This window comes from Fukomys damarensis, unplaced genomic scaffold, assembly GCF_012274545.1.
Source record: "Fukomys damarensis isolate Sample0158 unplaced genomic scaffold, DMR_v1.0_HiC HiC_scaffold_5, whole genome shotgun sequence".
Taxonomy (NCBI): domain Eukaryota; kingdom Metazoa; phylum Chordata; class Mammalia; order Rodentia; family Bathyergidae; genus Fukomys; species Fukomys damarensis.
Window position 1 is genome coordinate 37,327,736 of NW_022900917.1, and position 27,192 is coordinate 37,354,927.

Here is a 27,192-nt window from a genome sequence, read left to right on the forward strand (position 1 = left end):
GCAGAGCAACGGTAGCGTCCTACACGATGCTGCAGCCGCAGCCGCCGCCGACAGCCCGGCCGGCACCCGTGGAGGCTTCGTGCTCAACTTCCATGCTGACGCGGAGCTCTCGGGCAAGAAGAAGGGCGGCCTCTTCCGCAGGGGCTCCCTTCTCGGAAGCATGAAACTCCGCAAGTCCGAATCCAAGTCTTCCATCTCCAGCAAGCGCAGCTCAGTCCGCAGCGACGCGGCCATGAGCAGAATTAGCTCGAGCGATGCCAACTCCACCATCAGCTTCGGCGACGTCGACTGTGATTTTTGCCCCGTGGAAGACCACGTGGATGCCACCACCACGGAGACCTACATGGGTGAGTGGAAGAACGACAAGCGCAATGGTTTCGGCATCAGCGAGCGCTCCAACGGCATGAAGTATGAAGGCGAGTGGGCAAATAACAAGAGGCACGGATATGGCTGCACTGTGTTTCCTGATGGATCCAAAGAAGAAGGAAAATACAAAAATAATATTCTGGTCCGTGGAATAAGGAAGCAGCTTATACCAATAAGAAATACCAAAACTAGGGAGAAGGTGGACAGAGCAATTGAAGGCGCGCAAAGGGCAGCTGCCATGGCGAGAACCAAAGTGGAAATAGCCAACTCCAGGTATGTAAACGCTGGGTGGGTGATTTCGCCAAGTTCGGTCCTACAAAAGATTGGGGTGCTGTGTCTGTCACTCTGCCACCAAGTAGGTGTTTGCATTTGTCCCCCAACACACAGCCCAAAAAATCAAAGGTGGACAGTGATTGACCCCCGTAGAAAGTCAGAAGTGTGCCTGCATTGGTCTCAAACTTTCTTGCCAAAAAAATATTGAAGGTGTAATGAACCCCCTTACCATTCTAAATGACTTTCCTAATATTTAACAGTGTGGTGGAGGTCATTCAGACCCTATGACCCATCTTCCTGAGTCTAGAAAGTTATGTTTTTCAGAGAAAGACCTTTGAAATAGGATCACAGAAAGCTCTGTGTTTGGGTGCCAAAAAGGAACTATCCCAACCACACAAAAATATATCTAGTATTGATATGTATTTTTATTATTTTGTTTGTTTGTTTTTTGAGACAGGGTCCCACTATGTAGTTGAGACTGACCTAGAATTCACTATGTAGTCCAGGCTGGTCTCGAACTCAGTGATCCTCCTGCCTCAGCCTCCCCAGTGCTGGGATTACAAACGTGCGCTACCATGCCTGGCATGTATTTTTATTCTTATAACTGAGCATATGTAGAACTCTTCCCACAAAATAATCCCAATTTATAAAATTCAGCATATGTTTATTGAAGCCTTTCAGGTGAAAATGGTTTTGAGAAAGCCACCAAGAGTTAGCTGTGGCAAAAGTAGAAAGTCACGCCACAAAATGTATCCTGCCTTGTTTGAAACAACAGAGCTGCTCTCCCTGAGAAGAGCAGAGGCTGAGGCTCATAAAAATCACTGCATTCTATGCAGGAAAGATAGATCACTGGAGTATAAAAGGAAAGGGGTTGGGGGAACCTGACATAGACAGATGGGACTCTCACGGTGCCAAGACTGGAAGTAGAGCAATAGGGAGAACTGTGAATTTAGAATGACAAGGGTGCATGTGGGCACAGAAGGAATTTATGCTCGAAGTTTTGGCACTAACAGCAGGGTTCAGTGACCTGGTAAAAGAGATGGTAAAATCAAGTGGGAATAGAATTTTACTGGGGATGATGTCCTGTGTTAGACAAAAAAGAATAGTTAAGCATGGAAGTTTTCTTTTTAGGCTTATTTAAGTGAATACTGACTGTAGTTTTGTGTGAGTTGAGGCCTGAGTTTGGCATGGAATATTAAAAACCTTGTTCCTGCTTCAGTAATGCTCTCCTGTTATGTTGGCCTCTCTTTGAAACCACAAAATGTTAAAATGTCTTCAGGTTTTTATTCTTAGCATTGCATTAAGAAGCACCTCCTTTTTTGGTGGAACCATATGAAATGTCTGATATTTGAACTTTTTGATATACCAATAAATGGCAATTTTATGTGGTTCAGCTTAATACTTGCAGACTTCCGGAGTTTCAGTGCCCTTATTTTAGAGCTACTACTATACTTACTTCTGAGTGTCTCAAACACTAATTTTAAAGTAGAAAAGGTCATACTTGTACATTATTTTTAGATATTGTGTTAAGTCTTCATCCTAAATGAATCCTATTTTAAAATGAGTATTTCTTAGGAATCAGTACAAGTTTCATGAAGAATTTCTCCTGTTTTTTCTGCTGAGCATCTTTTATTTTAGATCCTAGGTATATGGGTTCACTAAGCATTCATTCAGTCTGTTTGCTTTTCAGTTTACTTATTACATAGTCCGCTTGACATATGTAATCTTGCTGGCTGTTCTAGCCCTCAGCAAACTTAGAAAGCTAGCCCTCTACCTTTTGCTAGTCTCTAGCCTCTAATTGTAAATGCATTCCTGGATTCTTCCATTTTATTTTCACCTTACAACTCAGCGATATATTAGAGGCAAGTTCAATCTTGAAAGTACAGCAGATGGAAAATAAACCTGTGCAGGACACTCTATCAAATGATTTATTTTTATTACTGACTTTCATGACTAGTTTTAGTTGGAAGAAACTAGATAACAAGAGGGGACTGCTTGTGATGAAAAGATGATCTTCTGTTTATACTAATATCATAAAATTCTTAGCCACATTCTTTCTTGAGAGACTTTTAGAGGTTAAGTCATGTGGTTGGGGAGTTCTGTGTTGTACAGTTGTAATGAGGAAATCTTAACCTAAGATCTTTACTATCAGCCAGCTAACTATTTCATAAAGATTTCACTTTGCTATTTAACAATTTACTATGCTTAGTGCAATAAAATAGTCATAGAAGGACGGATACTGTATGATCCTGTTTACATGAAATATTTGACCAAACTCATGGAAACAGAGTAAAATAGTAGTTAAGAGCTGAAGGGTCAGAGAATAGGGAGTTGCTGTCAAGGGTGTAAAGTTACAGTTACGCAAGATGAGTAAGTTCTAGAGATCTTCTGTACAGCACTGTGTGTGTGGTTAACACTGGATTGTGCATTTAAAAATTTGTTAAGATAGGTCTCATTAAATTTCTTACCAAAATAAAAAATAAACTATTCAGATGATAATAGACAAAAAGATTAAAAATAAAAACATTTGATTAAACTTTTATATTTTACTTATTTTCATCTTTTCAGTCCTCTTTCTATTTTCCTTGCCATTAGCATATGATAGGTACAATTTTGCAATTTGTGGAGAAGATAGCAGAAGTGTTGATATCTCCTGTATGATATAGCTCTAAGTTTAGATTTCCATGGTCTTTTAAAAAGTTTTTTTTTTTAATAAAGAGATTCTTTTAAGGTTTTGAAGATTGCTGGCTGGGAAGAATGACTTCTAGCTATGTTACTGTGATAAAGCATGGTTCTTTATAATGCTAGAGCATTTGTAGTGTTTCCACTGTACAGTTGCTGCTGTTGTTACAGTATGTTTGCAATGTTAGGAGTGGAACCTAGGACCTTGTGAATGCTAGGCAAGAGTTCTACACTGAATTACACCCCTATCCCAATATTTTTATTTTAAATACGGAATAATGAAAACTTAAGAATATAAAATGCTGCTCCCTCAAACCCCCAGCCTGGCTCAGTAATGGCAGAGTAAGATCTAGAGACTGAGACTCCTGGTACCTGCTCCTATGGAAATCAGTAGTTCATTCACAGTAAAGGGAGATGATCAGTTAATAGTTATCACCGTTCAGTTTGTCCACCCAGAAACTATTAATCACTATGTCTTGTGCTTCAGAGACTTGTTTCTTACATTCCAGGGAAGTGAGTCTGACCTTGTACCTAGGCCCAATTTGGTTTACCTTTACCCTATTATGTCTTAAAGGCACAAGTTGGCTCCTTCAATAATGTCTTCTCTGGGAAATCAGGAGACACAGAACCAGCAAAATTTGGTGAAAAAATTCAAGAGAACATGGATTTGTAGACCTTTGCTTTACCTCTCTGAAGAGAAAGTGAAAAGTGTGTTTCCACAGTCACCATTCGGGAAGTATAGGGCTGTGAGTGTATCTCAGTGGTGCAGTACTTGCCTAGCATGTGCAAAGGCCTGGGCTCTCTTCTCACTGCCTTTAAAAAAAAAAAAAAGCAAACCCAAATCAGAGCTCTGTGTGATCTGAACCTTAGAGGAAATAATTATCACATTAGAGAATGGCACATGTGTGTTGAGAGCAGTGAGACAGATCTGGCCTAAAGCAATTGAGGACCACAGGTGTCTCTTAGACTCATGTCACCCTGTCAGAACTGTGAGAAGACAGGCTAGAAAGTGGGAGAGGTAGTCACTTTTCCATTCTGCATACCTCGCCTGATTCTGCCAGCCTCACTGAGCTAGTGAAGCTCACCGATGTGGTGGGGCTGACCTGGCTTCCTCTTACAACTGCCCTGAAGTGTCACCGACCAGACAGGCCAGCCAATCCCGTGGGGCTGTGCTGCTGCTGACAATCTCCCCCTGGCTGACCGACAGTGCCACTCATGGTGACAACAACAGCACCTAGACAGGTAGCGTCAGGAGGGCGCCCGTGTATCCCCAGCACCAGCTTTAGACTGTCACCACCAGAGAGTGTAGAAGAGAGCTCCCATGGGCACAGGTGTTCTTACTACATCTCTCTAACTACAAGTCAGAGTCCACATTTGCCCACTTTACACTTAAGTATCAAAATGGTGCAGCCTTTTCCTACAGGACTCTGAAAAACTGCTCGTACTTTTCTTTAAATACTGTATATTATGTTTTCACACCATTCTCCTCAGAATGACTCAGTGATGCTGGCTTTTTTCAGTGCCTACCTTCAGCCCTTTACCTGATGGCCTTCCCTGGCTCCCCTTGGCCAGTTCCTTAAGTGTTCACACAGATTTAGGTATAAGGTCTCTTCATGGACGTTTTCCCTGATCCTACGTCCTCCCACCTCACTTCCATCCTCCTCAATCTAGTACCATTTTCCTAAGTGAAAGTTGATAGATGATTAAGAAACCACAGCAAGACGGAGATAAAGATGGAATGAAAGTGAAGGAAAGATAGGGAAGGATTTAGAATCAAAAATAAGGAAAAGCAAAAGAAGAGAGTGAGATCCATCAATTTTGGCCACCTGCACACAGACATTTGTATCAAGAGTCACCCCATTTCCAGCCTGAGAGCTGTGTGAAGCAAGTGTATTGTCAAAGACAATTATATTTTTTAAGATTGAAAAGAAAATGAGCAAAAAAATTGAATATGTATTTGTATCAAACTATGCTGGGATATTCTGAAAAAAAATATAGGGTAATAAAAGTTTTACCTTCATATTGTTTAGGTACATTAGTGTAGAATATGATCTCTTATGCTGCCTGTCATTTTTTATTGCACATACAAATTTTAAAGACATTTTTCTCCTCTATACCAAAGAATACCTTTTTCAAAAAAAAAAAAAAAAGTGCTTGAACTTCCTTATATTTGTCTCTGGGATGTTTAAAGAAAGACATGCTTCTGCCCGTCCAGAACCCCAGAAAAGTCTCTGAAGATACTCTCTACGTAGGTATGCAAAGGGGCAGCTCAGTCTTACCCCCAGGGGAAGGGTCACAAGGAGGTGTGACTGGGCAACAGAGAAACTCTGACAGCAGGCAGCTCTTGTCCTTCAGCTCTGATGTTACAGCACTCTTCTTTAACAGGTCATTACACACGACATGAGAACATGCATTGTTAATTAAGAACTCTGAAACCTTCTTAGGATATCTAGTTTTTAAAGAGCCTTCTTTCTAAACTTTTCCCCCTAGTTCTCCCAAGTCCAGGCCCATCCAGAAACTCTGAGGCATTAAAGTGGGCATGTGTTTTGATGACTAACAAATAGCAAATAAAAACTTAATGAAAATTAGTCTTAGGCCATAGTGAATGAGAGGGGCACACAATTACCCAGACTTTTAATCTGTAAAAGATGTACTTTTTAAAATTTGAGTCACATAGGTATGGCTGACCACTTTAAACAAGGAGGGCGAGGAGAAGATTCTTTGTGTTGTAAGAATGGGATAGGAAATAACACTTAAAGCAGCAGAGATCTACTTAATGAAAGCTGGCTTTGAAGGCTGGAGAAAACAAATTAGAAAACCCAAAATGATAGTAAGCTTTAACTGTAGAAGTTGGAGTTTGCTTAGATAGTACAAACTTAAACAGATTCCATTTCCTTTAGCCCTGAAATACAGCACCTTCACAATAGTATAAATATGAAGAAGTAAACCAGCAGTTTCTTTTTAGTATAGTTTCACTTGTAATGAAAACCACCCTACTATTATGTTTCCTGGAAATCCCCCCTAAGTGTGACTGTGTTCGTATTCTATACCCTGTGCTCTGTGAGTGTCAGCATTGACCTGGGGAGAACTGTTCTGGGGGAAAGCAGCACCCTGTGTGCAAGCTAACAGCCAGTAGACTCCTCCTAGCAGCAGCTGCCAGGTAGCCAAAGCAGCCCGATCACAACTTTCCATTATGGATTAAGCTGACTCTGCCAATCTCACTTTACTCAAGACACCAAACTGGATGCTTGCAAGACTAGTGCCTTGCAAATCTTTGAGATGCTTTTCTTATTATAGATGAAATATGAACATTGTGTTTAGGAACAGGATCCAACACATGCCAAAGGTATTTATGTAAGTCATTCAGCTTTAGTACAACAGCCTCTTGAGAATAAAATCAAATCAGCTTTTCATAATTTTGCCCTTCTATTTCAGTTGATGTTTCACATTTATTTGTATAATATGCTAAATTCAAAATAAGCTTCTTTGTCAGAAATTTAATTAATATTTTAGGACTCAAGATTGCCTTCAAAATAGTATAACACTGAAAGCAATCTTCTTAGGATTTGTATGTGTGGGCCAAATAAACTTATTTAAGCCAACTAAAATACATTTATTCACTTTCAGGCACTTTTAAAACAATAGATCATGCCAGAGATTAACAATTTTTGTTTCGTTTTTGCTACTTTTAAACTTTTAAATAAGGTAAAAACTTTGGAAAAATTTTATTATATCAAGTCAATCAAATTTTGGTCTCAGTTGCTTGGCCTGAAAGCGTCCCTGTCTGGAGTTTTCATGTTTTGTTTAGCTTGATATTTTTTAATTTGATTTTTAATTTCAAAATTGTATACATTTCTTCTTGCATTAAGGGGAGGGTTTAAGAGCTAGGTGGGGAGCTTACTAGTTAAAAACATTTTGAGGAGATAACCATAGAAAACAGCAATTTTGGGCTCAAGAGTAAAATAAAGACACCTCAGGCTGATCACTTGCTCCCCACTCCAGCCTTTCTCAACCAGTGTTGTAAAAATCAGTGGCACTTTGGATGCATAGATTACCTTGTAAAGATAGCAATGCCCCAAAGGATGATACTTTTCTTGTCTGCCATCAGTACATTTGTTAACACTTTGGCATGGATTCACAGAAAAGACCCATGGTATGCAACCCATTTTCTAAGGTTTGGTTCTTAATGAAGTACTAATTTTAATCATTCTTTGTTATATTAATCAATTACTATGTGAATATAAAATCAGGATTAAGACTCAGCCCTTTCCTTCCCATATGTGGTTGGGCCTATGAAAAATAGCAGTCACATAATCATATCGTTGACACATTATTACAGGCTTAGGTGGTACATAGGAAGGCCTTAATCATAGCTTGCAGCTAGAGGCAATATTCTGCAAGTGCACCCAGCCTAAGAACCACAGGATGTGTGAATATTTTCAGAAGACAGCAGAGGATCCAAAGGGCAATGACCCATGTGTATGTGAAGCTTAGCATAATATTAAATGTGGTTGGAAAAAGAGATTGCTATGTGAGAAGTGTTAAGAAATGAGAAGTGACATTATCCCAAGGATGGAGAGAGAACTTTGATGGGAATTTGGCAGAAATCATATTTAGAAAGATGCCTCAGGCTGCAGGTTGTATAGGAATTGTGGAAAGTAAAGGGCAATAAAACTGGAGACAGACTGTCTTCTGCAAGCTAGTAACCTAGGTAAGAGAGAAGGCCTCATACTGATCCACTGAAGCTTACCAGTGGTTAAACAGGTGTAGGAAGAGTCAGTTCCTAGCTTGGCCAGCTGGATGTATGGTGACACACTTTACCCAGGCACCTTAGGTGTAGGGAGGAAAGTGAATTTGGAATTTCGACTTCTTGAATTTCAGGAAGTTAGCCCCAAAAATAATGAAGATGGGTTTTTAATTCAGATTAATTTGTACTATACTTAGCTTAGATCCCAAACCAGAGGGACAAAGACATTTACGGAGTGTGCAGAGAAAATGGAATCCTGTGCATGTGATACTAAACAACTCTTCTAAAGACATACAGTCAAGCAATTCTCACATTAAATGACTGGGAATCTGTTGCCTATGACAATGCAATTCAGATATCAGAGTTTCTATTTTTTGTGAAAAATGCTTTCTAAGATTTGTGCTCATGATCCCTACCCAGTGCACAAAGATCTGTTGGACTATTAATTTTTTTGGCAACATCCTGGAACAAAATATCACTCTCACAAATTATGCTAAAGAAACATCATTCAGCAAACATTTGTTTAGTGCCAGCTCTGTCCAAACATGGCACTAGGCCCTGGGAATACAGAAATGAATGAGAAACAAAACCTGTTGTTGAAAGCAAATACCTAGCCCAGTACACAGCACTCTTGGGTAGCTGGCAGGTGCTGTAGGGCTACAAGATGATGGGACCCTAACCCCAGGAGGTAACTCCTTCCCAGAGCTCCTTGCCCAACCGGTGCTCTGTCTGCCAAGCCCTTGAGCCCTTGCTTGAAATGATCTTTCTTTGCCTAATCTCTCAAGGTCATAAAATGCAAAATGTAGAAATCTAACAAAAATATAGCTTTAAATAAGTATATTATCCCTGATAATAGGAATGCTTTCAACAAAACTATATAAAATTTGTAAGAATTTTATAATGCAAAAGGGAAAATGACTAAAGGTTTCTATAAGAGTTTAGAGAATTAAATTATTTCTAGATAGAATCCATAAGATGCAATATTGGATGGTAACGGGATATTATGAGCAGTATTTGGGTACCGAGACAACATAGTTAGCTATTTTGCAATAAGTTAATTTTTTGGCAGTGTTTCCAGATAAAGAAGCAGTGTAATCAGTGCTAAACATTTCCCTCAAGTGTATTTGCATTTTCCACCAGTTCACATTCCTTTCCCCTGATGGAAAAAGGGTAGTAACTTGGGTGATACCTTTTGGCCACATGGCAGCCTTGTAAGGTGGTAGGAAATCAAGGCATAGAAAGATCACAAAATAACTATTTGACAGATCTAGGCAGGATCCCAGGCAGAATAACATCAGAACCCAAACTCTTCACCTGTTCTGGGTTTTAAGAGTTGGGGTAGGAATTTTTTTCTTGAACCCGTGTACTTTATTTTAGGTTTATAAGGGTCAGCTTGTCTTTAGCGATAATTGTTTTGTTGTGGACTTTGTTGTAGCATAGAACAAACAATATTTCGACAACCGCAAATCTAACGAGTTAAACATAAACAGATAATGTCATTATGATACAATTCTTTAAAACAAAAAAACATAACCTTGAACATGCAAAAGAGGAAGAGGTATGAGGGCATATGGGCCCTTAAAGGCTGAGCCTGAGCTGTGAAGAGTGAGAGAGGACTGGGCAATAAACCAGCAGTGGCTAGGATGTTGCAGCCAGATGGAAGGAAGATCCCAAGCAAAGATAAAGTGGAATTTACTACAGCGTAAGTTCCTAAAGGAGTTCAGTACTAGAACAGAGTCCTCCAAGATAAATCACAAGGCATGCTCATACATACATGCTACCCTGCCCAGTACTGAATTAACATTTCTTTGATGAGGCCCAGAAACTTGGACTTTACAGGCTTTCCCAAAATTTGGTAATCAGAGGTTGGCATATGATAGGAAACAAACTCTAGAAGATTTGGAAGCTGCATTTTCTGTCTTGGCTTTGGGAAGTCCTCAAAGGGATTTGAACAGGGAGCCATCTGCCTTTGAGATGGTCTCACCACTTAGTGGAGGGATTCAAGTGGGGCCCAGATTGCTCTATAGAGGAGACTGTGAAAGACTCCAGTTGAGGACAGTGGTGGTAGAAGCATGGGATAAAATTAGAAGGACTTGGTGGACCGGAAGTGGATGAGGAACAGATGCAAGTCTAAGATGTTGTGTGTCCAATGTTCTAATAGCCCTATTAAGTTAGCAAAAAGTTTAATTCATTCTGGAATATGGGTGATTTATTTCAAACATATGAAACATAGTGGGGGTGAGAAGTAGGAAACACATCAGATTGTTACTAACAGTGTTTCTTACAGAAATCGTTTAGTAAACATGACATTTTACTTTTCCAGTTTAAGATTTGTGTGCAGTCAGAAGGTGATAGATTGAAAAGGGAAAAGTCCTACTGTGTATTGTTAGGAGCAAGATTATAGTTAGGGACATGAAAATTAAAAACTGTTTTGAAGTACCTGGGAACATGACTTGAATATTGATCGTTCTTACACATCTCAGAAGTGCTATTAAAGACTTAACACACTTCGAGTGACCCAAGACTTGAAAGGAGTAAGGGAAGCTTACAGTAGTGGAGATGGCACATACAAATAAGAAAGAGATTTAAAAAAAAAACAAAAAAACAGTGCAAAGCAGTTCAACCAGCACTGTGCTCTACCTCATTCCTTAAGGTTTCAAGACATGGCTGGTCTTATAGGAACTCAAAATGAATAGATAGGCTGTTCATAAAGCAGTTCCAATGTCTCTTTACTTGGCCACATATCCTAGCAATATTTTTTGGCTGTTCATATTACAGTATGCACTTGACAGTTTAAAAAAATTGTTTTAATTACTCTTATCCTTCACTAGATCAGAATAACTTCCTGGTCCATTGTTGGAATTATTGAAATCTGATTGTAGACTATGTAATCACTAATGTTTAATTCCACAAATGAAAAGCAGGGTAAGACAAGGAAGTGGGGAGAGGAGAGGGAGGGAAGGAAGTGAAAAGGAAAAACATGGAAACAATGCTTTTGTAAATAGGGAAGGAAAGAAAGGTTGCAGAGAGGGAAGGCGAATGGGGAAAAAGAATCAAGGGTAAGAAAACTCGTTTAAGGGTTTTCCCTTTTTTGCTTCAAAATCATCAGAAATAATTTTGTAGTTAAAGTACAGTTATTAAACTTTAATATACAAAATTTTAAATTGCAGTTGCTATATTTGTCAGCATTACACAGCCTGCACTGCATCCAGTAATAAGATCTTAAGGTGATTTCAAGGGAAAAAGAAGGAAAAATCCAACAAAGGAAATAAAACAATCATCCTCCTCCCCCAAAACAGTGTCTGTGTAAGAGAGTGTGTGTGTGTGTGTTTTGACCCTTAAGAAATGATGAGTAATGACAAAAAGGAAGGAAATTAGAGAAATGACATGAACACAGAGGCCCTGGTGTCGCTGGTGCATCTTTGCCACGTGTAGTTGCTCTGGAATGATTTCATAAGGGATTTGATCAGTGAGCTACATTTTGAAGGGAAGCTGAGGGATGATTTGCCAGAGAGGGGGGTGGAGGTGTTGCCAGGTGGGGGAGGAATAGCATATCTGATGACTCACAGCTTAAAGAGGGGGAAACATACTGGAAAGCAGTGAAGATCCCCCCTGCTCCTTGTCTGTGGGTGATACTGTTGTGTGATCTGCTTGAGCCTCATAGTCAAATTTAGTCTTGGTGTCCTGAATGACTCTCATGGCCAGTAGAACCAGAAAACATTGATCTCTCCCATGCAAACATCTCCCTCTTGCTTTCTTCCTACCAGCAAAAACATGATCCAGAAAGTTTATAAATACATAGAGAGCAGTAGTGGTGCTATTCCCAAAATATCTGAAAATTAATGCTGTGGTGTAGCAAAAAAAAAAAAAAATTTGCAAAGGAAGTGGGAGGCTAAAGAAACTAGATACAGCCCTATTGTCAGATTTAGACTCTGGAACTTCATCTTCCTTTGAAAAGTCTCAGTCACAAATATGTGTGTAAAAATGTACTCCGAACTCTTCTGGATTTCATGCGCCACCCTGCCCATGTGTATGATCCAAGACTCCCAGTGTTTTGCTTTGCTGTGGTGGAGAGCACAGCTGAGTCATGGCAAGAGGACAGTTAGATACGGGGCACCTGGCTGCTGCAGGTATTAATGCAGCACACAAGGGAAACCATTTCAGCATTCCGAGGAAGTTAGTAACATGAGCAAAACAACATATGAGGAGAATGGTTTTATCTTTATGTGCAAGGTGGATTGCAAGCAATAGAAGTTGGGGACAGGAAGAAGGCATCAAGGACAGGAATAAATCAATGCAGGCAGAGACTTATACCCTTGAAGTTTATGAAGGAAAAACTCACCTCACATACCTGGTTGTGTGCAGAAGAGTTAAAGCTCTAAGAATAGGCATACAGTTAGCCAAGAGTACATGTGGTATTATGAATAATGATGGGAATTTTCAGGGAGGAAAATAATGAATCTTGCAATGCTTGAACATTTAAGGTGGAACAAGATAGAGATAACATGAAATTCCTATAAGAATGGGGCTCTGACGCCTTGAACATTTAAGAGCTTCCTAAAGAAATGAAAAAAAAATCAGATTCACCTTAACATAATAAACAGTGATGAGGAAAGTAAGTAGAGGGTCTAGGGAACAGGAATCGCTTAGGAAGAAGCAAAGACAATGAAACAGGAAATTATATGAAAAGATGCCCCAAAAGGTTTGATTTTGTTTTAAGTATAATTCAGTTGACAGTTACACCTAAAGTTAATCAAATTAGCAAATCTGTTTTATTTAAGGTGTAGTGAACAGAGTAGCCATCATACTATCTAGTCTGCTATATAGTGGTCAGAGCTTCAATTAACTCTTCATGCTACCTGCTCTCTTTGACCAAGTCTATATAAAAAAGAAACACCTGTGACCTTGCCTTACAAAAGGCCCTTTTCATTTTTATTAGTTCTTTGTATGCGAAATGGAACAAAACAACAATCACATGGCCTACATGAAGACACTCATCTTGCCAGTTTAAAAGGGAAGACTTTTCAGTCACTAATTCAGACACCAAACACACTTTTAAGGCTGTGCACAGAGGCATTTTAACTACATGGTACTGGTGGGATGAACAGTGAGTGAGGAGTTCTGCCAAGAGCGCTTAAGTTTAGGAATGAAGTTAAGGGGAACTGAGGATCTCTTTTTGTGTTTATGTTCTGCAGTGCCATCTACATCTTTTCTTCCCCTGGTCCCTACCGATCTCCTTATGGGTTTACCCTGCTTGACTTTCTTCTGTGGCTTATTATAGAGAATTCACCTCACCTCCAGGAGCTGTCCTGGAGCACAGTTAACCTTCCTGCAGCTCCTTGTTGGTGGCACGTCCCTGGTTGAGGGGACTCCAGACCTTCTGGATCTGATCAACCACCCCTCTGTTAGGAAACAGGTAGATGTGGGTGCTTGCTGAGGCACAGAGGTTCCTGTTGTACAGACTAACTTTTCAATTGGGAACATACTAGTTGTATGATATTATGCTCAGGTCCACCAATTATATTTTTTAAGGCTCCTAAAGCAGCCATCTAAGAAAAGACTGAACATTTTTCACTAAATGATGAACAAAGGATTGAAAATATAATTGTTTACATCATAATCAGTAGCCTGTCCAGATAGGAGTTGCACTTGAAAAATCATGGATTGCATTGAGTCATGCTTTATAATTTTGGTCTATATGAGAACTTTGAATTAGCTAGAGATAGAAGTATGTTTTCAATCCTTGGAGGTTAGTTAAGGGGTTTCTTGGCTACGTCATTAGCTTGATTTAATCATTCTACAAGTTATACATACATGGAAACATATCGTACACCATAAATATATTTAGCTTTTATTTGCTCATTTTTATTCCCCACCCTTAAAGAATGAGAAATTAGATTCATTCATATAGGAAAATGGATATATATTGAGGATATACTCCTAAGTGAAATAAATAAGTCACATGTGTAAATACTGAATAGTTTCTCTGGTGTGAATAAACTATAATAGTACATAAGATCCTAATGATATATAAAAAAATGGATATATATTGAGGATATACTCCTAAGTGAAATAAATAAGTCACATGTGTAAATACTGAATAGTTTCTCTGGTGTGAATAAACTATAATAGTACATAAGATCCTAATGATATAATGGACAATGTGAAATAGGAAGAAAGGGGCTAAAGGTGTAGGGAAAGTGGGAAGGGTAGGGGAAAGCTAATAAGGGAAAAGAAAAAATATGATAAAATGAAAAAATGAAAATGAAGTGTTTGTAAAGAAGGAGGGGAGGGAGGAGGGGTGAAGGGAGGGTAGGGACAAGGGGAAAAAATGAGAACCAAGACCTGTCATGTAAAGGTGCAAGATCCTAAAATGGACCGATAAACTCAATGAGGAAAAAAAATATTCCTCACCTTTACTGGATTATTAAAGGATAGGCTTTTTTTTGGTAAGAAAAATGAAATTTTTAGGCAAGTTGTTATATTTTTAGGCCATGCACCAGACAGGTAATAAAGAACTTCAGAAACTTAAAATAAGCCATGTTTTCCTAAATCATCTCATGACATTTTCAGGACTTTTTCCTTTATTCCATCCATTATCTTTATGATTAACATGAAATTCTGCTCACTTAGATTCTAAATAATTTTCTGAATACTGAAGTAATGAGCTATAAAGTAGTTACAAAAAGATTTTTAAAAAATAAGCACAAGTCTAAAGCAAGTTAGAATCATTTTTTGAAAGAACTATGAGGATTGCACCCAGAATAAAATGTTTATTTCTATAATAGTAGGACAGAAAATGATTATCATAAATAGATCATTTTTAGACTTCAGTGGCCTACTTTTTGCTTATTAATGCATACTATGTAGCTAATAAAAAAACCAGTGTTTTATATTTTGCATGAAATCTTGCACAGATGTCAGGACCTTGTAGGCCCTTTATAAATACTTGACTTTGATTGATGTAGCTTCTTTGAACTAGTGTTCTTCCTTAGAGATTTAGAATATGCAGTACAAGAGTAAGATTTAATCAGGTTCTTGACAGTTCATCAATTCAGAGCTACATGATAAAAAAAAAAAAAATGACTCAGTTTCGTGTGATTATTCATTACCGAAAGTCCGTTGCAGTACTGATTTCCTGGGGGCCCACCTCAATTTCACTGGATACCTGAGTGGAGTGAGATGAGATGAGAGAGGTGCACTTTTAGTGGACCTGCTGTCCCATGACCTGGAACTGTACCTCCTCCCTTCGCAGGTCTCAGATTAGGGCCCAGAACGAGAAGAACCCCAGAGACCCGCCAAGAGCAAACCACAGGAGAGTACATATCCTACTCTGCCCCAGGGCATTGGGCCTGCCCTGCATTTGGGGACAGGGACGCTGGAAGGACTAGGATCCTACTAGACTGAGCTGAGGCAAGAAATTTTATTCATATGTAGTTGGACACCTTTTTAAGTCTTAATTTCTCCTCCAAAAAATAAGGTGGTTGGCACCTATCTTGTAGGAGATTGGGAGAATTAAACAAAATCAAGTGTATGTGAATAACCCTGACACAATGAGTAGCACTTAACGAAGGCTTAATAAACTGTTATTGCCAGTAATTGTTAAATACTTCCATGATGAATATTGTGAAGAGAAGAAGCAGCTCTTGACCTCAGGGACTCATTCTGGACCAAGGCATTGAGGAGAAATCCAGCAGGTAACACATGGAAAGAGCTGTGCTGCAGCAGAAGACAACATACAATATATAGGAGCCCCAGAGAGGCTCCTTAACCACCTGGAGGAAGTAAGAGACACTTTCAGAAGAACATGTGAAGCAGAGTCTGGAGGGGACAAGGAGTTTCCAGAAGTAGAAAGAATTTCCAAATAGAGGGGCCCACATGGGTGAAAATGTGGAGAATTAAGAGATTTGTTTCTTCCCTGTGAAAACGGAGATGCTATTATCATTCATACTCATGTAGTTCCAGGGCACAGAGAGGCAGTATTTATACTTGCTGGTGAAGAGCATGCACCATGCAGCCAGATAGTCAACACAACTGGCACATGGCTTGACCTTTTCATTTCTCACACTCCATCTGTGAAATAGGACAAGGTCAGAGATAGCTGCTCAGCAGACCACGGTGCGGGTCAAAAAATTTAATAAAAATGAAGTAGAATTAAGTGTGCTAAATTTTGTAACCATCTCACCCAGCATTTCCCAAATGTCTGCTCCATGTAAATCAGGCACAGTAGCTGCCCTAGGAGAAACCAAAATGAGAAAGATACAACCCCAATCCTCCAGGAAATGTGTGACCAGGTGGCAGAGATGGTGCAGGAATGCTGTTTAATATTAAGAACTATATGGAAGTCGGTCAATACATGAAACAGATTTGTTTGAAGAAGTTCCTGGGGGAAGAAAGTTAGGTGTAGCTTTGGTCCAGTGCTCACTTTGGCTTCCTGGAGTGTGAATCAGGGCAGGTGCACCCGGGCTCACCGTTGGCCCTGTTCCATTTGCCATGGCCAACTTTGCCTTGGCTCCTCTCCTGTCCACCTGGACGTGGTTCAGATACTTCCAAACTGAGGCTGGAGAGGTGACTAAGGTAGGTTTGTGTGATCTGTTTAATCATTCAGCAGCCCAAGAGGTGCAGAGAGCAGGAGCTGGGGAGCTTTATCTTCACTAGGGAGAAGTCCCCAGGCCCTGAGCTTGGGAGCTCACTCACAGGATTCCCCTTCCAGCCTTGTGCTGTTCCTGTGTAGTTGCCATGGGTTCCAGAGGCTACATCAACTCCCACCTTCAAAGGCACTCCCTCAGCTTTTCAGAGTTGTTGCCCCTGAACTCCCCCAGGACAGACCAGAATGAACCTTGTGCTATGTTTTAGTAGGCAGGTCTGAGTTCCCTGAGGTGGAGGGTTGCCCTGGTGTGCATGTCACAAGGGCATCCCCACTTCTCCAGGGTCTGATTGCAGTGAGAGAAAGGTGGGTACCTATCTGTCCCCAGTGTTTTCTAATGGTGGGGTTCAAACGATCCTGTATCTGGCAGAAATATCTCACAGGTGATGGCACATGCCTGGCACTGTTGCATAGTCTCACTTCTCACACAGTGCCCTCTCTTGTGCTCAGTCTGGTTCTGGGAGGAGAGATGAAGAGCCTACTGTAATTCACTTGTAGTTACCAAAATTAGGGAAGAAGTGAACAAAAGCTGTCCAGATTTTTGCCCAGAAAGATTTAGGTAATTATTTTGAAATCTCTTCCATCTGGGCTGGTGGTGAATGGCACAGTCTTGAGAGCCGGAGCAGTTTCAAATTGTGCTTTTGTCACTTTTTAGCTGAGTGCCTTCAAGCAACTGACTACCTCTCAACGCCTTAGCTTCCTCTGAATGTTAAAAATGTAAAATGGGGGTGATAATTAATAGACCCTCACAGGGTTAGAAAGCTTGTGTTGGTGTGTTTTAGGTATTTGGAATGGTGCCGGACACTTAGGAGCTTTTGTTCCTATTATGGGGCACAGTAAGAGATTTGTGGTAAAGTTGTTCTGTTGCTGCACTAGGTAAGTATAAGAACGGGAAGATGCCTGCGAGGCATTATGAAAGGCCTATGTGAATTTCAACTAGTAGGTGTGTCCAGGTAAGGAGCTATGGAGCTACACTGACACAGACACATTCTCAGAAGTAGTAGAAATTCCCACCCAAATTGTAGTAAGTGTGGTTTTCTCCAAGTGCATTGCATACAAATTTTTAAAACAGTCCCAGCTTGCAATTTGTGTGACCACACCTCTATTTGAAGTTCCTGAAGACTGCTCCAGGGTGTGTGCAGACTATGACTATATAGATATTGATAATGGAGGTTTCCTTTTTAAAACTCAGGCCAGCCTGCTTCACCTCTGCATGCCATCTGCTGTGGGTGTTTAAACAGCTTTGAGCTGTGCACGGTGTCTTTGTCTGGGGTTTGCCTTCCTCAACAGGATTTGATTGGACTTCTCAACATGGTTGCCTGTTTACACATCTGCATTTCTTCCTGTATTATTGCAGTCACCCTGTTCAGAAGAAATAGCCAGATTTTAAAGTATGAGGAAATTCTCCTTATACTGTTTCTCTGTTTGAGTTTTAAAAGCAAACAGTGAAATATCTGTGTTAGGATTATTAAAACATCTTTAGTTTTACCCTTTCCTAAATGTGTCCATTTATGCCTTAGGGTAATGACTGAATGGGATTCTTTCTCCATGTGCAGCTGCAAATTTTTGTAATCTGCAAAATGACACCAGAAGAATTAATTTAAAAATGGGGACCTAGATGTTAAAAGGCACAGACCCTTTCCTTCTGCATAGTATGGCAAGTCATTGGAGACCCAGGCCATTTCCCTTTATTAATAATGCACACTTGAAGTTTCTGAGTAAACACTGCTGGTTGTGTTGGGGGTTCCAAAATGAGCAAAAGATACTCCCAGCTGGGAAATTACCTTGACTGTGAAGCAAGATGAGGAGTAAGTGACAGGGTAGAAGCCATTGAGTTTTTCGGGATCTTTCAACTACTGGATAAAGTTTAAGACAGGAAAGGGATTTATCCATGTGGGAGCATCAGAAAAGGCCTCATCTGGGAAGAGGATTAGGCTGATGAGAAGGATTTGTGCAGGGAGAAATGGAGGACAGCTTATTCTAAGCAGAGAGCATGAGGAAAAAGCACAAAAGTGGGTGTGAGGGGCAAGGGCAGCACACTGAGGGACTTGGAACTGTCTTGGAACATACCCAGTTCCTGGCACCATGGAAGGCTTGTGATTATTATGTATTTTTAAAATTAATACCTTTGGTGTCATCTCCTTTTTCTAAATGACAGTTTTAATTACTACTACTAATCTGTTAGACCATGCTGCCATTCTTGCTAGGCAGATTTGCATTATCATTTTCCTCTGAAGAGGACCGTATTGCAGCCAGTGTATGTCTCTGACGGATATAGTCATTGCTGTGACTGCAGACAGGTTGAGCCACCATAGTTGATTCCTTTAAATCCTATACAGAAGTGAAAACAGGACCTCGCTGACCAGTCGTTCCATTTGCTCAGACAGGTCTCTGCAGAAAATGTTCTTTCCCAGTACTGACGTTGGCTTGCTTGTATGAGTCCTGAGGTCTTAGTGTTGATATCTCTCTTTGCACTCGTCAGCTGACATCGCCCAGAGGTGAATCGGCAGGTCACTCACCCACTCCCCTCGCGTCACAGCTGGATGCGTCCATGTTTGCCCAGCAGTAAACTTTTAGGTAAAATCTTGTTTCCATGCATAAAAGAAGTACCTGGTTTGCTAATTAATTTTATCCCATATCAGTTCTATGCATTAAAATACACTAATAAAGTATTCTCTAAATAATGAAAAAAAGAATAAGACTATAAGAGCAAGAAGAAATTTAAATATGTTCGGGGACCATTTTCATCTCCAGAATTAAGGATTATTTTAATGTTACATCATTGCCTTTTCTCTTTTACTTTCCTTTTTAGTTTTATTTTAGGATTCCCTATTTTTAATGTTCATACAGAGATTTCTTTAACTGAAATATCGAATAGTTTCTTTGGTGTGAAAAACTATAATAGTACACAGGAGCCTAATGAGACAATTAATAATATGAAATAGGAAGTAAAGGGCTAAAGGTGTAGGGAAAGTGGGAAGGGTGGGGGAAAGGTAATAAGGGAGAGGAAAAAAGTATGAGAAACTGAAAAAAATGGAAATAAAGTGTTTGTAAATGGGGAGGGGAGGAGGGGGTGAAGGGAGGGCAGGGACAAGGGGAAAAATGAGAATCAAGACCTATTATGTAAAGGTACAGGATCCCAATGATGAATGTAATTGTATTGTATACCTAGATTGTACCAATAAACTCAATAAAAAGAAAAAAATAAAAGAATATGCACACTTTAAAAAAAATACATATTACCTAAAGTGGCTAAACAAAGATATTCATGTCATCATTAAAATAAGGATTTTAGTGATTAAAATCATTAGGATTATCATTAAAATTATGAAAGTCTATGGCTTCATGCCCTGTATTTAGTATTAACTAAGGAGGATGCACGTGTTCTGGAGAGATTGTCCAAGGGCTTAACTTTGTTTTGCCTTGTAAATAAAACACTTCTTTAGCTGTTTATTCTATGCCTCTCTTCTGCTTTTTCTTTTCTTTTCTTTTTCTTTTTCTTTTCCTTTTTTTTTTTGTACCAGTGTTTGAACTTGAGTCCTTGTGCTTATGAGGCAGGCAGTGGAACCACTGAGCTAAATCCCTGGCCCTCTTCTTCTTCTTCTTGGCCTCTACTCCCGTTGGCCTCTCTTCCCCCTTTTCCTTAGTTTTCTCACTTCCCTCCCTTTGCAGGCCACCAGTCTCTGTCCTGTGCCATGTGGTGTCCCACTCTACTTTTGACAGTTTTTACCCTAAAGTCATTTATTGACTGGGCTCATATAATGGAAGTTGAGAGCCTCCGTATACGTGTTACTTAAGAAACAGGTTTTTAAAGTCAGTCTTTGAGTGAGGCAAATAAGTAAACAGCCAACTGCATGGCATAAGTGCTTGTACAGCTGGAATTCTGCTGGAGAGGGTAGCTAGAGGCTTAGCGGCCCACAGAGGAGGGGAAGATGAAACCTGACCCGTCTGAGCCCCTCCTGGGGCCGCCTCCTCCACTTCCCCCCATCCTCCCTCTCCTCTGTAGCCTTTGGCACAGACTTTGGCTTGGGTACTTCTTAGGTGATACTGTATTTGCTTTATAAGTTCTTCCAGTTTTTTTAAATAATTGTTCACCTCGACCAAAGAACACATACAATAAACTGTGACTCCCCTGTTCTTAGTTTTCTCATCGGTGAAGTGAGAACAGCAACTTAAAATTTTGCCAACATTTTTCTGGCTTAAAAAATATTCTATGATTATCGGCAAAAATAAGTACATCCTTGTATTGAAAACTATGCAGACGTTTGTCTTTAGTTGTGTACATGTGGGCATTGTTTAAATGTATACTTCTCTAGTAAGGTTATTTTCCAAGAGAAAATGTGCTTTGTTTTTAAGATTGCGATGGTTTTAAATACAAATGTTGTTGCTTCAGAAGATCACAAGTTTAAGTCCAGCGAGTGGGCAACTTAGCAAGATCCTGTTCAAAATAAATAAAAGGAGGGAAAGTATTGGGGATGTAGTTCAGTAGCTAACTCCCCCTTTAATTTTCACTATCTCACAAAAAAGAGACTGAATAATTTGTTGTTAATTGTACACTAATGCAAAAATTTTTAACTGATTAAGTTGCATGTGCATAGCAATCCACTTAAATTAACTAATTGCTAAATTGCGTGTGAATACTAGCACAACTAAGTATCCTTTTCAAAAATAATTTTAAGTGATTTCAAAGATCCTAAAAATTTGTGTTATTTCTAAATTTAGAAGCCCATGATTTTTAAAGATTTTTTACTCCATTTATGTTCATTGGAACTCCTGAACAATTAATAATGATATTTCTGTTAACATTACAGGAAACAAATGCAATTTTTAACTCACAGTAACTCTTGGGCTATTTTACATTCATGCAAGAGCTCCATAGTCTTAACTGTGTTTTCTTCACCATGAGTACACGTAGGAGTACTTGGGAATTATACACTGATAGCAGCTCCCTGTCTGCTCAGGGCTTTCTTTTGTACATATCCACCTGTCATTACGGGTGGTATTTGAGTCTTCAGAAGCCTGGCTTGATTTTTTTTTTTATAGAGCCTTTGTAAGAAATGATTATATTTTATAAGCCAGTTTAGCAAATAACACTTACTATTTGGGCAGTCCCTTCAAGGCTCATTAGGAAGACCAAATACACAGTATAATTGGCCATCAATGTAAGAAAAACTGTGCCAAGTAAAAATTTTAAAGACAGATAATTTTGTCCCTGCTTCCTTGAATTTCTAGTGTAATGAAGATAGGACAAAGACATTACACGTGTATCTGGCAGTGAATTATGTGTGTTTTATAGAATTATAGATGTAGTGACCTAACAGTAGGTAGGTTTAGGGAGATGAAAGCCTTCCATTTATGAAATAGACTGTATAGAGTATTTTAAGAGAAGAGAGGGCTGCCTTGAAAAAGCTTGAGTATGCTTAAAATGAGAAACAGATTTATGGTGACTAGGAAGGACTGGTCAAATTTATCTACTGACAGTACAACATTTCTTACTGAAAATTGTTAATAGGATGTATTTTAAATAGATCATGCTCTTGCCACATGTTTACAAGTTGTGATTTTTTTTAAATATTAGGTTTTCTTAATTTCTTTAAGATGACTCATTCATGCTTCAAAAATTGACAGTTATAAGGTGGTATAGGCTGAGCATACATCTCTCTCACATTCCAGCTTACCAATTGCAGATAGATAGCACGTTATTAGTATTTTCATTAATGTATGCACACAAATATACATTTTATCCCCATTAATGCAGGTGGTCACATTTCACAGGTCCACAATCACTAGCCAAAATCTTTGGGTCCAGCTATGTTTTGAAATTCAGAACTAACTAAGCCAGGGATGTAGCTTAGTGGTACCATGACTGCCTTGCAAGCACAAGGTCCTGAGTTCAATCCCTGGTACTGGGGGAAAAAGTGGATTTTAGCAAAACAATATCGTACATATAACATAAATTACATAACATCTCCAGGGGGTGTGAAGCAGTGCCAGGTAATCAATCTTTAATTCTGTGGGGAAACTGAATATTTATACTGAGTAGAGCTAAAAAAAAAAACCCAATATAAATAGACCATGTCAGTTGCATTCAGGTGTTGGCATTAAATTTATAAAAAGGAAATTTTGATTTTAAAAAGCTTTTCAGGTCTTGCAATCACAGATAAGGATTTGTAGCTTGGAATACATCCTGCATCCTTTGTTGGTGTTGTTGTTAACAATATATATTAGAACATAATCCCTATTGGTGCATAATATCTCCATTCTATAAGCAGTTAATATTGGCTCACATGCTAGACTTTTGACAGTAAGTTAAATACACAGTGGTTTATAGATCTCTACGTGTGTATATGTTTGTACACATACACTCATGTATTGGTGGTGTTGATAGTATAATCAGATCTAATTTGTCACTAGTTTCTAATATAAAGTATGTTAAAGAACACAGTTAAAAATAGTCATCACAGGGCTGGGAATGTGGCTCAGTGATGCTGTTGCCTGCCTCGCAGGCACAAGGTCCTGAGTTCAATCCCCAGTACAAAAAAAAAAAGTCATCATAGTAGTCTATGGAGAAAATGTGCACTTCACCTGAACCAATAGAGTAGTAATAATTTATTACTATAATTTGTTCAGTATTGGTCCTTAAGAACTAGAATCTAATTTATTTCTTATGAGAATTCCTTTGCCAAGGAAACCTTGAAGTTGATTTGAAATAGCATTATTCTTTGTAAGAAAGTTGCTAGTAGCAAGGGCAACTGGTTGTTTCAATAGTGGAGACACTTTAATTGGTGTGTCAGCAGATGACTGAAAAGAGAAAGACTTGTAATAGCATGCGCAGTTGTCACCATGCACCGGTGTTAGGGCTGAGAAGTCTGACTAAATAAGGCAATGCCCAAGTGGAGCCTTATCAGCGTTTGACCGGAATCTGGGCTTGCAGCTGATATACAGTGCCTGTCCACTTGCTCTGCAGTTCCTTCACTTCTTGGCAGATGTGCATTTATCACATCAAAATTTACTACCAGTAGAGCTCAGAGTTGTTGCACCTGTGTTTTATTTTATATAAAGTTGAATAAGAAATGACACATAAGTCTCTAGAGAGGATAAAGGAGAGAGTTCGGTTTACTGTTCCAAAAATGTGTTATGCATGTAAGCATACTTATTTTTAGTGATGTGTCAGTGGAGAGTTTGTTTAGGAGTTCATTCACCAGCCCTGGCTCCTGAAGGCTTTTTCCCCAACCACCACAGTACCTCCCTAGTTGGTCTGAGGTTAAGGGGCAGAATTCTTGAGGTGGGGTCTAAAGGAAGGAAATTTGCAATAATTGCCAACCCTTGAATTCAGTGGGTGCAAGGGTGAAGAGGGGAGAGGAAGAGTCACATTATAAATCCCTTCCAGCTTCTAGCTCTACACTCTTCTTTTCATTTCCTTCATTTCTGTATTGTTTATACTCTGCCAGTCTATAGATTTGAAAAAAGAAAATGGAGTATTTTTGTTGGACTAAATCCAAGGGTTCAGTTCTGTGACCAACAAGCACTATTTTCAGTGCATGTTAGTTTTCAGGATACAACCTGGCCTTCTAATCAGGGCACACTGTTAAAGAAGTTTCTGAAACTGGTGATTATATGATGGCTCTATAAAGTAAAAATAGAACTAAAAATGAACACGTGGAGTCAAAGCTCTAAGCTAGATTTGTAACTTGTGTTCACCCTGATCTATTTATTCATCTTTCCTCCTTCTCCCTTATATCTTCCTCTCACTCTTCTTAACCCTTCAATGTAGGTCAAAGTAGTTACAACCCTCATTTCCTGACCTTTTGTATGCAACCATCAATGTAAAACTCTTCCCTTGTTTTCTCTTCTTCCCAGGTCCATTCACTTCCTCTCTATAAGCAATTTATGTTTTTCAGTAATTTATGTTTTTTATATGTCACTGATTTTATATATATATGAAAAAATGTAGTCATCTCTGTATTTTCAGTTTGCATAAATGGTACCATGCCACATAGCTCATTTGCTTTTATTTGTATGTCTTAAATATTTTAATAATATTTTATATTTTCTAGTTTTATATATCATGTATATTTTTTCCACCATGTGTTTTAAGATTTACCCATGTGCCATAGGTATACCTGATTCATTGATACTGCTTATCATGTAGTATTATTCTAACATCTGCGTGCATATTTTGCTAACACCTCTCCTTGTGATAGACACTAAGGTTAACCCTAAGACCTGCCATCCCCAGAAGTACTATAATGCTCAGCGTGTTTGATTTTTTGTGTGTTTTTGTTTGACTGTCTTTTAAAAACCAAGGTATTATTCCTTAAATGTGGTACCTATTTAAATTCAAATATATACTTTCAAAAGTTCTTAATTTAAAATATTTCCCTACAGTGCACTGTTAGTACCTGCCATAGCGTGCACATTTTTAACATCTCTGTCCTAATAGCCCTGAAGATTTAAAGTTTCTGGTAGCATATGAAATGTGTTCTGTGGTTGGGCAGATCACTCCTGGGTGTTCTGTTTTAGAATAAACTATTCACGTGTCTTTGCTAATAATAATTGGATCTTTGACAGGAGGGAAAACATGGTGGAAGTTTCTAGGCTAGTAGGCCTACATGGGGGACTGATGTGATTCACACGCTGATGATTTAAGGTAGCGGAATGTGGGATGAACAAGTGCTTTGAAGTCAGGCATAGTCTTGACTCCACCTTAGGTGAGTTACTTTTCAAGACCCTTGGTGTCTTCATGAGTAACATCAGGATACTTAGAGATACTTCCACTAACCACACAGTGTAAAGGAGAGTGAATCTGAACATTTTGCTGTGATTCTAGCGGTTGGTGTTTGGATTCCCAGCAATCAGAACTTTCAGCATTTTTACAAACTCTCAAAAACAGAGTATTCTTATCAAACTTCGGTTATACCATTGTCCATAGACACCTGCTTCTAAAGAAGTATGGGTTATTTTACTGTGTTGGATACTAAGGCTGGGTCTGTTTGACTGAAATAATTGGATAAACACATCAGCCCACTTATTTTCAGCTCTCTTAACCAAATTGGTGCACTGAGGGATAAGAAGGGTTTTTGCTCCTACTATATTAAGGCAAGCTTTACATGCCCAAGTGGCCACCGGTGGCATTCTGATCCAGGGAGGATCATGGTAGGCAGAGTTGGTTTAGCAATGCTGGTTAATTTCCAGCTGGTGATTAATTTTATCTGTAGCTTGCAGAATTGATAATCATTTTTTCTGAATGATCAACCTATGAAAGTCCATTTATAAAGATTAAACATACTACTTTAGGGTGTTTAAGACTTTAATACAAAAACCAGTACAATAACAAATGGGTATCCCCAGTTGGCAGATTTTCCCCATTAGATTTTAATTCTCCATGGCTGATAGGCAAAATAATGTAGAAGACAGAGCCTGGACTATATCATTAAACATGCCTGAGCTCAGTCCTGGTTCTGCTTATGCTGATGTGTAGTATACATATATTACTACTTACTAGAACATATTTCCTTAAGCATAAAGTAGGATGATAACTTTAAAGTTATTGTGAGTATCCAACACAATTTTGTTCATAGTGACTGTGGGGCAACATTATATTTTATAATTAGTGGAGAAGATATGTCTATATGCACGTTGAGGTATTATGTAAATGTTAAATTCTTAATTTTTACATTTCTCTCTGGGTCTGGTAGTTTTTCAGTGTTACATTTAATTCTAGAATGCTTACTGGTTAACTACCCTTGGCCATGTTGAGCCCCCAGGAGACAGTGTTGTTTTCTCTTCCTGGGTTTCCCTGTCATCAACCTTCCCCTAAACTGATCCTTCCTTCTTTTCCTCCCTCTCATCTCCATACATTTCATTACTAATAAGAAAAGTATTCATATAATTTAAAAAATAAAAACAAATATTTGGGAAACACCTATCTGCTTAGCTAAAAAGTACCCTATTTCTGAGATTTACAGTGGCATCCCTATGTAAGAGCGAGCTTACAGTCCAGGAGAATGGTGGGTCCTCCCAAATTTTCACCATCTTTAGAGGAAGTGATCCCTTTTACCTAGCCCATTAGCAGTCTTTGTATTTTGCATCCTGGGTGGCTGTTTTATGATGCCTCTTACCCTGCTGTAACTGTGGAACCTTAGAACTAAGCAGTCTAGGGCTGAGGATTTAGCTCAGTGGTGCTGCCACCAGCCTCACAAGTGCAAGGTCCCAAGTTCAATCCCCAGTACAAAGAACTAAGCAGTCTGTGTACCTTGAAAACACTTGTGATGTGCATATTAGTGTAGAGGAGGAGCTGTCAGCCTTAACTGTTCTGTACCTCAGCTTCTTGGTCTGCATAAATGAGTTGGAACTACAGCATCTCTGAGGACTTTTCTCAGTTTCCAGATTTTTGTGAAATATATTTATATAAGGGTTAATAATTTTCGGTTGAATTAGCAGGTTACAAGATAAAGACTTTTGCCTCCATTAGATA

General features: G+C 39.1%; 1 protein-coding gene across 1 annotated transcript in view; it reads left to right on the plus strand.

Moving 5' to 3' along the window:
• The window catches only part of Jph1 (junctophilin 1), a 72,574-nt gene that overhangs the window by 5,758 nt on the left and 39,624 nt on the right, over positions 1-27,192 (plus strand). Inside the window, 2 exon segments of the mRNA XM_010622412.3 lie at positions 1-5; positions 7-639. The exon segment at positions 1-5 is cut by the window's left edge and continues 122 nt beyond it. Of these exon segments, the coding sequence (XP_010620714.2) occupies positions 1-5; positions 7-639 (638 nt within the window).